Source organism: Eucalyptus grandis, chromosome 3 (assembly GCF_016545825.1).
Source record: "Eucalyptus grandis isolate ANBG69807.140 chromosome 3, ASM1654582v1, whole genome shotgun sequence".
Classification (NCBI taxonomy): Eukaryota; Viridiplantae; Streptophyta; class Magnoliopsida; order Myrtales; family Myrtaceae; genus Eucalyptus; species Eucalyptus grandis.
In genome coordinates, this window is record NC_052614.1 from 39,279,568 (window position 1) to 39,294,495 (window position 14,928).

The following is a 14,928-nucleotide window of genomic DNA, read 5'->3' on the forward strand; positions in this document are numbered from 1 at the left end:
CGATCAAAGCAGCATCTGTCGGTCCCTTCTTGTTGCGAGTTTCTTGGTGGGGGGAGAGAGAGAGAGAGAGGAAAGAGAGGACGTTTAGCTTTTCGTCTCAATCTGGAGATCAATTCCTCCCCTCTCTCTTTCTCTTTCTCTCTCTGTCTCCCTCTTTCTCTTCCTTCCATCCACCGTATATCAAAGACTTCACCAACCGGACCTCTCGAAATTCAGGTATTAGATCTTTTCTAATAAAACCCAGATTGAAATGGGCACGTTTGAGAGTTTCAGGAAGGCCTATGGAGCGCTCAAGGATTCCACCAAGGTTGGCCTGGCAAAAGTCAACAGTGAATTCAAGGTGGCCTCGTTTCCTTTCCCTTTATCATCCCCATTCGAACATCTTAATCGATTTGTTTCAATACGTTCTTCGTCAATGTGGATGACCGTGCTTCTTTTCTCTTGGGTGACGTTTAGGATTTGGATATAGCGATCGTGAAAGCGACCAATCATGTTGAATGTCCGCCCAAGGAACGCCACGTTAGAAGTGAGTTGAAAGGGTCACCCCTAGAATAATCTCATTCATGATTCCCCCTGCCATATATCTATACCGGATCATATCAATGAATGAGCTCCGATGGTGGATAAAGAGAACGGGATTTGGACATTTTCATTAACTGTCTTGATCTGGAACAGGAGCACGACTTGTTTTCTCAAGGAATTTTTTCATGTTAGGTTAATTTCATGACTAGTCTCATTGTTTTTTCCTGAATTTCACCTGCAGAAATCTTTTCGGCAACATCAGTCGTGCGGCCAAGGGCAGACGTCGCATACTGCATCCATGCGCTTTCTAAGAGACTATCCAAGACACGGAATTGGATTGTAAGGACTTTCCTTATCCCCCTACATAATTTGTTCATTGCTTAAAGATAACTTTTTAGCCCTATTACTTTGTAAATTTGTGAAAATGAACCCTTTAAGTCCAATTTTCCTCGAGCTTCTTAACGAATTCCGAAGATTCCATGTCACCTAAACGTCGTAAGAAAACCCAATGAGAAGAGCAGATCAGAGAATCATTTTACGATGTGTGTCGATCGATATCACTGACCCCAAAATGCATAGGACGATCTACCCTTTCCTTTGTTAGTTCCAAAATGCAGGAAGCGTTTGAACTTTGGCAATAGAATGGACATCTTAGGATCTGTAAATTCAAGATTATAAAATGAAAAAGACGAAAGTTTTAATCACGGGAGGAGGTTTAATCCATTTTAATTTTCCATTAGGGTTTTCATTGTTCTTGCTATATTGTGATATCCATACTTTTTAAATTGATTCTAGTATTTTATTTTTATTTTATTTTATGTGTTTCTTCTGTAAGGTGGCGTTGAAGACTTTGATAGTCATTCATAGGACATTGAGAGAGGGAGACCCAACATTTAGAGAAGAGCTGTTAAACTATTCACATAGAGGGCAAATTCTCCAGATTTCCTATTTCAAAGACGATTCAAGCCCCCTTGGTAAAAAGCTGCTCCCAAATCTCACCAATTTAAATTAATATACATGTTGGAAAATGATTTCCTTTCTTTTCTCTTTTCGGTAGCATGGGATTGCTCTGCGTGGGTACGGACTTATGCTCTCTTTCTTGAGGAACGACTCGAGTGCTTTAGAATTTTGAAGTACGACATTGAAACCGAGCGCTTAACCAAGTCATCTCCAGGATCAACAAAGGTGCATATGATTTTCATTTCTATCCTCTCTTTTATTTTTTTTTTCAATCGAATCGCTTATATGAATCTCTAACATGATTGAAATATTTCTTTTTCACCATATCTTATTATAGGCACACAGCAGAACGCGACTTTTGAATGGGGAGGAATTGCTAGAACAATTACCAGCATTGCAACAGCTTCTTTACCGCCTTATCGGTTGCCATGTACTTAGATTGTTATAATTCTTGGCATTGATATTGCTTTAGGTAATTGCCATTTCACTGTCTCACTCATCTCAAAATTTGCAGCCTGAAGGATCAGCTTACTGCAATTATCTCATACAGTATGCCTTGGCCTTGGTACTAAAAGAGAGCTTCAAAATATATTGTGCCATTAACGACGGAATCATCAACCTCGTGGACATGGTACGGCGCCAATATATATATTCGCAGAAAGAACATTAGATATTTGTTAAACTATTTCATCATTGCCTTAACATAATATTTGATTTCCTGTAGTTTTTCGATATGTCAAGACATGACGCTGTCAAGGCACTCAATATTTATAAAAGAGCTGGACAGCAGGTTACTTCACCCGTCCCTTTCATAAAATATTGTGGATTTTACTTCAAATTGGCTCCCATATATATATAAGTGCAATTGCTTTTGCTTTCAGTTTTTTTTTTTTGTCCCATTTGATTATTCTTCTTTGGTTATGTCCAGGCTGAAACTTTGGCGGACTTTTATGAGTACTGCAAGGGCTTGGAGCTGGCAAGGAATTTTCAATTTCCAATGCTAAGACAGGTGTCTAATCATGTTTAATGACAATTGAGTTATTTTCATGATCCTCAAAGCAGTATCTCAGAAAGCCTTCTTCCTTTCGTTTTCGTCTTAATGGCATGTAACAGCCACCTCCATCATTTCTTACAACCATGGAAGAATACATTAAAGAAGCTCCTCAGACAGGTTCTGTGAGCAAAAGACTGGTAAGCATAATATTGTTATTTGGATTCAACTTGGTGAATGTTCTCGGCTTGTGTTTACGTAACAATATTGTTTCGCTAGGAATATCGAGAATCCGATAACCTATCAGTAAAGACAGAGGAACCTGCGGAACCATCAGAAAGCGAAAAGCAAGTTGAAGAGGTTGAAGAGAAACATGAAGTGGTGGAAGAGGAGGAAGAGAAGCAACCCAAGGAAGAGGTTGAAGATGCGCCAGTGATATCAACAGCAGATACCGGCGATCTCCTTGTAATTACGAATAAATACATTGCGTTTCCTTCTGGATCGAAGTCAAAAATACATGCGTTGAACTTTAGATTTCTTGCAGGGTTTGAATGAAGTAAACCCTAAAGCTGCAGAACTAGAGGAAAACAATGCTTTGGCTCTTGCAATTGTACCACCCGGTCAGTCATCTCAACGAATTCATGACCTGGTTAATAGCACTTATTTTCAATAAAAATCCTAATACAAACTCCATGACATTTTTGAAGTTGAAAAGATGGCACCATTGTAGTTTTCAAGTTCTTTGCAATTTGTTTCCCAGTAGTTTTGTAGACTTACAACATTTTGCACAATCAATTAATCATAGAATGACAAGCATCTTGTTGATTATCGCATAACCTTAAAGAATGAGATATGTTCAACCTTGCTTATTACTTTCTATATGCTTCTATGAAATGTTGCTTCTTCCCGAATCGGCTCCAACGATGATTTTGTGTGCTTCATGTTGAGATGCTGACAAAAATTTAAACAATTGTAGGTGGCAATCCCCTATCTTCCGCAAATCAAGGACTAAGTTTAATGGACATGTCAAGTAGTTCTGGCTGGGAGCTAGCACTGGTTACCACTCCTGCCGTCGACATCAGCAAACCCGTGGAAAGGAGAATGGTTTGTATTAATAATCTCTACAATTCTCTACATTAACTAATGCATTTAGTCAAGTATATCATAGAGCTGTCTTTTAGAATCTTCGTTACCGCAGACGTCTGTTATCGCTTAAATCTTTTCATTTAGCTGCGGTTTCTCCGTTAGATAAGCTGCCCATGTTTTCCCAAGAGTCCTTAGTAACTTTATGTTGTTTAGGGAAATGTCACATATATTCGATAGGCAGATTAGCATGTGCATTCAACTTAGGTGAAAGAGTATAACTAAACGTGGTAAATAATATCTATAGTAGGTAATCCGAGTGCTCAATCTTTAAACTGGTACAATTAAATCGTAGTTCTTTTTTTAAGAAAAATGTAATCAAGCCACTCCCATCATCCATATTGAAAAAGGCCGACTCGAGAACCACAACTTGCATAGGTGGCATCCTTAAAAGTTGTCGCGTACGTGAAATCAGGCCAAGGATGACTCTGTATTTGATCCCCCTTTCAGAAAAGGCTCAAGATCTGATTGCACCAACCTTGAAGCTTAGTACTCTATTTGTTTCATGACAGATTTAGGACTTCTGGAGTACTAATTCAACAATCATACTATGTTAGCGGACATAAAATAGTACCTTATGCATAATTATTTTTACTTTGATGATAATTCGACCTGAATAGTGTTTTGGCTCAACCGGAATAACCTTTTGGTTCAGGCCGGTGGATTTGACAATCTATTGCTAGATAGCTTGTATGATGATGAAGCTGCGAGGCGACAGATTCAGTTGCAAAATGCAGGGTACGGACAGGGAATGGCCGTGCAACTGCACAATCAATTCGATCAACATCCTCATCCTCATCAACCACAACCCGACCCATTTGCGATGTCCAGCAACATAGCCGCCCCGACCAATGTCCAAATGGCCTTGATGGCTCAGCAGCAGCAACAGCTGTGGCAGCAACAGCAGCAGCAACAGCACAATGCGATGACGATGGTGCCGTACGACCCGGCCATGCAGTATTCTCAACAGCCTCAACCCATGCCGCAAACAGGTGGTTCTTCCAATCCATTCGGAGATCCATTTCCTTCCTTTCCACAGCATTCAATGCAACAGCAAGAGAACCACCGTTTAATTTAGGGCTATGTTTCACCTGCTCTTTTCGCTAATTTTAATCTGAGATATAATTAGAAAGCCTAACTATTCTTGAATTCATTGTTGCCAGTCATCGATCCATTCTTGTATAAAAATCGGGGTCAATTTCCATGAAGTATGTGCATTGTATTCCTCATTAGCACAAATTTAGGAAAATATTTTCTTTGCTTCCCTGAATTTGGACAAGGCTTAAATTTTATCATGCTTGGCATTTATGAAATATGCTAGTACTCTGGCTCTCTAGATGCACAAAACTTAACAATAAATTTCTTTGTATTCAGCTGGAAGGTAAAAAAACAATCTAGTCATAAGCAAAACTCGTGCTTTTGGCGCTCCCTCGATCTCGGTTGAATTGCCATCTCTTATTGAACATATATACGCTGCACAATCCTACACCATTGACTTGCTCTTCCAGGTGCAACAAGAACATTATGTTTCCACGATCTAAGTGTCCCTTTTAACTTGAAAGTCCTACGAAGAATCCTAATTTAGGACTTCGGATTTACTTGAAAACTTCTCTGGAGAGCAATACCATATCTGTGCTCTACAATTGCTTATGCATTCTATAGTAGTAGAGTATCTATAAAGCTTCAGTTTTTCTAAACCAGGGTCCAATTACTCTTGTCACATAGGTTTTCAATTAGAAGATTTGTGGTGTTGTCTGTACATTACATGCTACCATATCTCCACCTCCATATATGTTAAACCGAAGCATTCATAGCAATTCCTCCTGTAGCATATCCCCACCTCCATACATGAAAAAACGAAGCATTCAAACGGTTCCTTCTATTTCTTTTGGTGACATTCCAAGCACCACAAGGATAATTCAGCGTGCTCTTAACACCTAACCTTGAAATGCGGGTCATCCAAGGCACACTAGCATGACGTACTTCTCTTGCTTTAACCGGGATTGAACTTGAAGACTTTATTTGATTTGGGCTTAAGGCCCGTCCGCCCAAGTTGGGCCCAGAAAGCCCGGCCCACGGGAATAGGGCCCGTGGAAAGAAGGGGGTATAAAAGGGAGGAGAGAGAGAGAGAAAAGGTACCGTTTAATTAAAAAAAGAAACGACGTGCGCTTCTCTCCCTCCCTCTCTCTGTCGTTTTTCCTCCAAAAGGGAAACAAAGGACTCCCGAAGGCGTTTTGCTTCACCGGATCAACAGGACCAAGATTTCTCTTCCTCCATTGGCGTCGGTGTTTAATCTGTGGCTAAAAGGTACGCTCGAATCTGTGGTGTGCTTTAGGATCGGTGATACGTGTTCGAATTCCGGGCTTGTCTTCCGCTTGAGTTTAGGGGTTCGATTTAGTGTCGAATCCGGTTTTTCGGGAATCGAGTCATTCCCAACATTGGTATCGAGCCCTAGTTCACGTTTTCCCGATCAATTTCATGTTCTTTGATTGAGTTTTCACGAAGAAACTTTCGGCCGTACGGATCGGGACAAAATCCCGACACCCGAGCGTTCTTCGGCCTTTTACCGAGTTTTCGTATGTCGAAACTGTTTTACGAAAAGATGGGGAGAAAGCCGACGTCGAGACGAGTCTCGGAGGTACGCCGTGCGCCGCGTGGGCGTGGACGCACCGGGCGTTGCGTCACCCGGCCACAGTGCGGCACACGCGCCGGTCGGCGAACCGGCGCGTGCGCACCGCCGGCGGGCGAGCCGGCACGCGCGGTCCGCAGACGACGCATGCTGACGTCGGCATGACGTCACCCAACGGTCAATAACCGCTAGGGTGACGTCATTGATGATGTCAAAGACGGCGACGTTCGCCGGGACGGTCACGGCCGGCGACCCGACCGGCGACCCGACCCGCGCGAGACCCGACACGCGCGGCACATGCCGGCCGACGTCTGCGTGACGTCGGCCACGCGCACGCGCTGCTGCGGGCACGTGCCGTCGATTCACGACTGGGCCCACCGGCCCGACCAGCTTAGCCGGCCCGACCGGTCTGACCGGTCTGCCGACCGACGACCGACGACCGTTGACCGACGTTGACCGTTAACCGCCGTTGACCTTTGGCGACCGTTGACCGTTGACCTACGACCGTTGACCGTTGACCAAAAAAAAAAAAAAAAAAGGAAAAAGAATGTGTTTCTTTTTCAATTAAGTCTATGTGGATTATAATGTGATCCCTTGTTTGTTCTGCATTTGTTGCGGAACAATGCCTCCTCGAGATTACGCGCACCTATTCGTGCAATTACCGATGAGCAAAAGGATAGGTTTTGTCTAAGTTGATAATTTGGCCGACGATCATCGATGGGAGAGAGGTAACTTAATTGATCATGTCCTTGAAGTCAACGGAAAATTCAACAGGTCATATGGAATGGTCGTCCAATGTCACAACGAAATGGTGCGATTTTTCATAAACACTCTTCCACCCGAATGGCAAGATGTGTTGAATCGCATATGGGATGTCAACGGAGCTTCCTATAAGAAAATTGTGATGGATTTTGTAAATGAATATTACTGTATTGTTTCAAGGGAAAAGATCAAGAAATTGAATAAAATAGGATCTTTCCCAGTTTATGTGCTGACTTGGTGTTAGTTGTATTGGCTGATATATATTAAGTGTGCTTTGTGGACAACTTAATGTAATGTTAACTACCTGATTGTTGATACTGTAGCAACTTACATGTTATTGTTAATTGAAAGCATTATTGTTTTATTGGATGCCTATAATATCTTGCTTTCTACATTATTGCTGGTTCTTTGTGGGTAATTAGTCAGGTAGTTTTAGAAGTTTTGTAGCTTTATAGAATTGATTTTGCATAAGACAATTATATTGATGATAGTTTTAAGTTAGGATTTTGGAGGATGATTGGAAACATAGTGACCTTTTGATACTAAAACCTTACTTAAAATTATTCATTAATATGATGGGTCTATGTAAATAGGGATGCATAAATGATAGGCATTAATAATTCATGCATATTTGTCGATTTGTTCAGATCAATGGCTTCACCACAAAGAGCATAGTTAGCCGAGCCGAACAAAGGTGAAAAGCTCAATGGTGACAACTATGAAATTTGGCAAATGAAAATCCAGTATGTCTTTGGAAGAGCAAGAAGCACTTGAGGCTCTTGTCATGACCATGGTAGAACCCGAAGAGGGAACCACCGCACAGCACAAAAGAGACAAAGAAGCTTTTTCTGCGTGGAAAAGAATGAACTCTCTAGCTCGCATCACGTTACTGAGCAGCATGGAAAATGACGTCATGCGAGAGTTTCGGCGTTTTGACAATGCCAAGGAAATGTGGGAGGCATTGGTAGCTAGATTTGGTCATACTTCAGTGACTAGACTGAGGCAGTTCACTATCAGGTTTGACTCTTATAAGAAGCCTCATGGTCGACCATGAAGCAACATCTTAGAAAGATGTCAAACATGATAACGAGCCGAGAGATGCTGGCCATGTCCTCACGGATGAGCAGCAAGTGCAAGCGGTGATTCGTTCCTTGCCTCGAGTTGGGAGCATATGAAGGTGCACTGACTCATAATGAAAATATCAAAACCTTTGAGGATGCAATGCGTCATCTTGAGCTGGAAGAGGACTTTTGTTGGCGGCTAAGCCGGATGCTGAACTTTATCATGCTAGTTCTAGCTCAAATGGAGCTTCGAGCTTCAAGCGCAAGTGCCCTAACCGGTTTGATAAGGGAAAAGGCAAGGAAGAAGCAGGTCCTTCAGGAAGAAACCCAAGTTTAACCAACATGAAAGAAGGAAGCGTCCCCCGCATGAAAAAGCTTGCAAGGGTGAAATGCTACAACCGTGATAAGAATGGTCACTATGCTCGCGACTGTCGTGAGCCAAAGAAGGTATACACCCCTTGTACTTTTCAGAACTTTACTTTTGTGTTGTGTTCTGTATTCTTAACTGAGTCTAATCCTTTGTGGACTGTGGATTCAGGAGCGACGGACCATGTAGCGAAGGATAGAGGATCCTTCGTGGAATTCCGACGAGTACCAACTGGAACTAAGTGGATCTATGTGGAAACAACTCAGCTGAAGTGAAAGGAATTGGCACATGCCAACTGAATATGCGTGGTGGACACACTTTGTTCCTTCATGATGTCTTTGTATGCTCCGAGATTCGTCGAATTTAGTGTCTCGTATTAGTGTTGGTTAAATTAGGTTTTAATATGAACTTCTGTAATAGAGGTGTGAATTTGTTTTTGGATACAAATTACTATGGTTGTGGTTATTTTCTGGATGGTTTTATTGTATTAGATATTGATTATGTTAATGCTAATGTTTGTTATTCCCTTCTCACGTCTCCTAATAAATATGATAATGATGTGAATGTATGGCATGCTAGACTTGGTCACATTGGCCAACAGCGTATGAATAGACTAGCCAAAGAGGGCTTGTTGGGCAATATTGAAAAAGTCGATTTGTCCATATGTAAGCATTGCCTAGAAGGGAAAATGACAAGGAAACCATTTGGAAAAGGAAAAAGAGCTGAATTTCCTCTGCATTTAATCCATTATGATATCTGTGGTCCAATGAATGTGAAAGGAAGGCATGGGGCTGTTTATTTCATCACTTTTATAGATGATTATACTCGATACGGATATGTCTATTTGATTTCTCATAAATCTGAAGCAATAAGTTGTTTTAAAAGGTTTATGAACCTTGTAGAGAATCAATTAGACAAGAAAATAAAAGCATTGAGATCCGATCGAGGTCGAGAATATTTATCTGATGAGTTCAGAAAATTATGTGATGAAAAAGGAATAGAAAGACAGTTGTCTATTCCGTACACTCCTCAACAAAATGGTGTTGCGGAAAGAAGAAACAGAACCCTACTGGAAATGGTTAGGTCAATGATGGCGCATGCTAACTTGCCTATCACCTTTTGGAGTGATGCATTGTTAACTGCTGCGTATATACTTAACCGTGTGCCTTCCAAATCAGTTACTTCCACTCCATATGAGTTATGGACGGGTAGAAAACCGGACTTAAGTTTTCTTAAGCCATGGGGTTGTGCTGCCTATACACATGAGTCCTCTCACAAGTTTGGGAAATTAGGTCCTAGAGGAAAGAAGAGTATTTTCATAAGATACTCGGAACACTCAAAAGGGTATGTATTCATTGATGAGCAGGAAAGTGGGAGTATAACTGAATTTGAATCACGAGATGTCACATTCTTAGAGGATGAGTTTCTAAGAAGGGCGAAATAGGGAAGATCACTCCCTATTCGAAACCTTGGATCAAGATAATGACCTTAGTGGACTTCATCCAAGTGGGAGCACAATGGGAAATGATGTGCAAAGTGTACAATCTCCCATATGGCGAACAAATCGCCAAAGTATTCCTCGTCGACGTTTTGACATTGAAGGGGAGACTTTTATGGTTGCTCCACAAGATGAGGATGAGCCAAGAAATATCAATGAGGCCCTGAATTGCCCTAGTAAGGAAAAGTGGATTCATGCAATGGAAGAGGAGATGGAGTCAATGAAATCAAACCAAGTCTGGGAAGTGGTTGATCTTCCAAAAGGACGCAGAGCTATTGGGAACAAGTGGGTTCTCAAAATAAAGCGAAAGGCTGATGGCTCGATTGAAAGGCATAAGGCTCGCCTTGTGGCGAAGGGGTACAATCAACAGGAAGGAATTGATTATGAAGATACGTTTTCTCCTATAGTGAGATTTACCTCGATTCACATTATTCTGGCAATAGTGGTTAGTCTGGATCTTGAATTACATCAAATGGATGTAAAGACTGCTTTCCTCAATGGAGAATTAGAGGAAGAAATATATATGGAACAGCCTGCTGGTTTCATAGTGAAAGGCCAAGAAGAAAAAGTATGTCGACTTTTGAGGTCGATATATGGTCTTAAGCATCATCAAGACAATGGTATATACGTTTTCATAATGCCATAATGGCATATGATTTTACAATGATTGATGAGGATCATTGTGTATATATCAAAAGATCCAAGGATCAATTTGTGATCATATCATTATATGTTGATGATATACTAATTGCTGGAAGCAATATGGAGTTTGTTAAGACTGCCAAGAGTTGGTTGTCTTCCAACTTTGAGATGAAAGATATGGGTGAGGTTGCATACATTCTTGGAGTTAAGATTTCGAGAGATCGTTCGAAGAGATCGTTGTCTCTTTCGCAAGAAACCTATATAAATAAGGTTCTTGAACGATTTCGTATGCAAGACTGTAAACCTATAGACACTCCTATTGCAAAAGGTGAAGGATTGAGCCATAGATCGTGTCCGGACTCCACAAGAGAATGAACAAATGAAACATGTTCCTTATGCTAGTGCTGTTGGGAGCTTGATGTATGCTATGATGTGTACAAGACCCGACATATGTTTTGCAGTTGGAATGGTGAGTAGATACCAATCTAATCCAGGTCTAGCACATTGGAAAGCCGTTAAGAGAATACCGAGGTATCCAAGGGAACTGCTGATTACAAGTTGAATTACCAAGGAAAGGATCTGCGACTTGAAGGTTATTCAGATGCTGATTGGGGAGGAGATTTAGATGAAAGAAAATCTACCTCAGGATTTGTTTTCTTACTGAGCAATGGCGCCATATCATGGAGTAGTAAGAAGCAAACATGCATAGCCTTATCCACAATGGAAGCTGAGTTCGTGGCATTATCACAGCAGCAGACAAGAAGCAGTTTGGCTTAAGAGATTCTTGGATCATTTAGGTGTTATTGAGAAAGCTGCAAATCAATTATTAGTTAATTGTGATAGCCAAGCAGCTATAGCAAGCACCAAAGATCCAAAGTATCATGGCAAGACCAAACATATAGATACCAAGTATAACTTTGTCAAGGATATGGTTGCACGAAAGGATGTGAACTTACGGTACATATCTACGCATAGAATGGTAGCAGATCCTATGACAAAGCCAATACCTAGAGATGTGTTTTGTGGTCATGTAAAATCTCTAGGATTGCGTAGAGTCTGATGTACTGGATTGTAATTTCCTTGAGTTGTTCACATTTATGAACTAGTGTTGTTTCATTATTAATGCCTATGAATCTTTGTTTGATCTTTATGCATCTCAATACTCAGTGTATTATTTTAAGTTGAGTAAGTATGTCGGACAGATAAAAGATTAGCCCACTCACACGGGTAATCGCCTATTTACTTGTGTGATGAATAGAGATGAGACTGTTTTTAAGCTTATTATCTAGGTGATAATCGAGAGCTCAAGCTTAAAATACGTATGTCGCCGTAACTGAGTGTTAAGATGAGGACATAATACTTACGATGTCCGAAAGTAACATACCCCACATATTTTACTTTATCTGTCTAAGATGCCAGATGTGAGTTCTGATGAATTTTGTAAAAAGAGTAGGTACGTGAACTCAAGTTAGACATTGGGTATGTCTGAACTATCATCTGTACGGTATTGAAAGGTGTAGACATACGCTCCATGGGAAATGAGTTAATACCGTAATACGTATTTCATACTACGTATGCATGAGCCGACCAATAAGAGTGGCAAAAAGTTTGATTTCAACTTTTATGACGTGTGAGACTCTTGAGGAAAAGAGTTCCTCAATTTTAGTGCCCTCATGACTTTTACTTATTCTCAAGGTTTCTATTTAGTGTTTGCTATCTTAGGATGTTGCCAATGGTCATGAGTTGATTCGATCTAATGGGACATTTCTAGAAAAGCAAGCTGGACTGAAATTGAGAGTTTGAAGGAAAGAGGAAGATCGATTTCGGAGAATCACATTGTGGTTTTGTATTCACTGGTCGACCAATTATGAGTGTCTTTGTGATAATTATAATTGTGAATACAATATATATATCATGTTTAAAAGAGATCAAGGGAGATATAAATGTGATCAATCGATCTAAGGTACTGCATACTAAATCTACTCAAAGTGTGACGCCCAATTATGAGCTGCTACATATTCCTAACGATGTATAGCAACGAGCTCAAAGTATGCTGGTCGCACGGATTATTCACCGATATGAAAGTTGAAGAGAGGTAAAGAGAATCCTGTTCGGCCCACCATGTGCGAGTGGGAGATGAAGACTTTATTTGATTTGGGCTTAAGGCCCGTCCGCCCAAGTTGGGCCAAGAAAGCCCGGCCCACGGGAATAGGGCCCGTGGAAAGAAGGGGGTATAAAAGGAGGAGAGAGAGAGAGAAAAGGTACCGTTTAATTAAAAAAGAAACGACGTATGCTTCTCTCCCTCCCTCTCTCTGTCGTTTTCCTCCAAAAGGAAACAAGTGACTCCCGAAGGTGTTTTTGCTTCACCGGATCAACAGACCAAGATTTCTCTTCCTCCATTGGCGTCGGTGTTTAATCTGTGGCTAAAAGGTACGCTCGAATCTGTGGTGTGCTTTAAGATCGGTGATACGTGTTAGAATTCTCGGGCTTGTCTTCCGCTTGAGTTTAGGGGTTCGATTTAGTGTCGAATCTGGTTTTTCGGGGATCAGTCATTCCCAACAGAACTCAAACCTCTCCTCCCAAGAATAGATCAGCCAATTTGGGTGAGATCATTATGCATATATTTGACTCTCTATTCACTCCTCGGACATTGAGCTTGATTGGTATAACTTCATCATGGCAACACCTCCAAAGTTGCAGGAGTGTATAATAACTTTTAGAAAGCCGCCTCACCATGTATTCCTAAACAAGAAATTTACGTTTCACAGCACCAGCGGCGGAGCCAGAATAAATTTCCATAGGTGTCAATCGACAGATCCAAGGCACAACATCCTTATTTTTGTTCTTTTCTTCTCCTCTGTGCATACGCGAAAAACAAAAGTGTTCCGCTTTTACAGAACACCTTATGCTTCAGCACGGTGGGCCAATCTTTTCTTTGGGCTCTGATATTTTAATTTCACTCAAAAAGAAACTTGAAATTGAGAGGGTCTAGACTCACATGAAGAGCTTGATCTTCGTAAAATCAACAAGCAACTCAATATACTAGTAGGAATTATTCCTCTTTTGTGTGGGGCAGCTGCAATTCGGCCAAAACTGTACCAAACGAATTTTGAAGAGAACTTCATTTCACGGAAAATAATTTCTAGGAAAACATTTTTCGGATTTTTTTTTGGCGTTCATTTCATGAAAAATGAATTCTTTGGGGAGTTTTCCATGAAAGACAAAAAGTCTTCTAAATTAGGGAAAATGTTTTCAATTTTGAAAAGTGAAAAACATTTTCCTCACTTGATCTCTCTTATCTTACACATCTACAAATCATCACTTCCTCCTCACCTTTCTTATTATTCTTTTATTTTTTATTTGAATTATTTTTTTTAATTCGAATTATTTTTAATTTCCTTTTTCTTTTTCTTTTTCTTTTCTTTTCTTTGTTTTCTATCTTCTTTTTCTTGGTTAGTCGTCGCCGTCACTAGGCGAACCTCGAGTTTATCGATCTCAAGCTCGCACTTGTTCATTCGACAAGCCTCATGCTCGTCAACCAGCTCGAGGCTCATCGATGGCCGGTAGCCGGCTAAGAAAGAAGGAGATGAAAACAAAGAAAAAAAAAAAAAAAAATGAAAATGAAAAATTATAATAGATTTTAAAAATTAAAAATAATTAAAAATCAATTTTTTAAAAATATGGAAAATCCATTTTAAAAAATAAAATAAAGAAAAAAGAGTATATGAAGGAAAAGATTTTCCTTATCAACAGTGAAAATATTTTCTACTTCATTTTCAGGTTTCATCCGAATACCGGAAAATAATTACATTTTCTGAAAAATGACTTCCTAGAAAATATTTTCCAGAAACGTCACATTTTCCGCAAAACGAACGGGCCTTAGTCTCAAAAGTTTTGCCAAACAAATTATGTTGAACCTATTAAACACTACTAGATATCAGTCTTTCTTGATTCTATAGTAGCGACGAACTCGTGCCTTTGACAAAATAGAATAGCAAAGAGTCACGACCTATATACACGGGCATTGACAAATACATATCAATAATTTTACTAGCAATTTCACCATCACACATAGAACTCAAAAAGCAATTCAAATACGTCCAGGATGTTCATAATCAACCATAATCAAGTTTGCCATGATCTCTTTTCTTTCAGTTCCAAGAAATCAGTGGATCCGAACAATTATCGCATACAAATTTTGAATCTTGACTCCATTTAAATATGGACCAGAAAATCTTAGAAGTATATCCAGTTCGGTACATAGTAGGCCTTAGCCATTAATGAAACTAGTATCAAATCAGACTTGTTCGTGAGAAAAAAGAATGATTAAAAGAGTAATGCAGTTCTGAGAAG

The 14,928-nt window shown here is 40.2% G+C and overlaps 1 protein-coding gene across 1 annotated transcript; it reads left to right on the forward strand.

The window, feature by feature from the left end:
- Nucleotides 1-250: 250 nt before the first annotated feature.
- Nucleotides 251-4,694, forward strand: LOC104439614 (putative clathrin assembly protein At5g57200). The gene is made up of 14 exons (XM_010052653.2): nucleotides 251-340; nucleotides 457-526; nucleotides 764-861; nucleotides 1,358-1,496; nucleotides 1,580-1,707; nucleotides 1,820-1,912; nucleotides 1,997-2,113; nucleotides 2,207-2,272; nucleotides 2,411-2,491; nucleotides 2,596-2,673; nucleotides 2,753-2,938; nucleotides 3,018-3,093; nucleotides 3,450-3,577; nucleotides 4,272-4,694. The coding sequence occupies exons 1-14, from the start codon at nucleotides 251-253 to the stop codon at nucleotides 4,692-4,694; spliced, it is 1,773 nt and encodes a 590-aa protein (XP_010050955.2).
- Nucleotides 4,695-14,928: the final 10,234 nt, after the last annotated feature.

What these genes read in the sequence shown, in the direction of transcription:
- LOC104439614 (XM_010052653.2), top strand. Translation starts at nt 251, where the DNA reads ATGGGCACGTTTGAGAGTTTCAGGAAGGCCTATGGAGCGCTCAAGGAT. An exon ending in AGACGATTCAAGCCCCCTTG is followed by an intron (nt 1,497 to 1,579) that starts GTAAAAAGCTGC and finishes TCTTTTCGGTAG; the next exon opens with CATGGGATTGCTCTGCGTGG. An exon ending in GTTCTGTGAGCAAAAGACTG is followed by an intron (nt 2,674 to 2,752) that starts GTAAGCATAATA and finishes TTGTTTCGCTAG; the next exon opens with GAATATCGAGAATCCGATAA.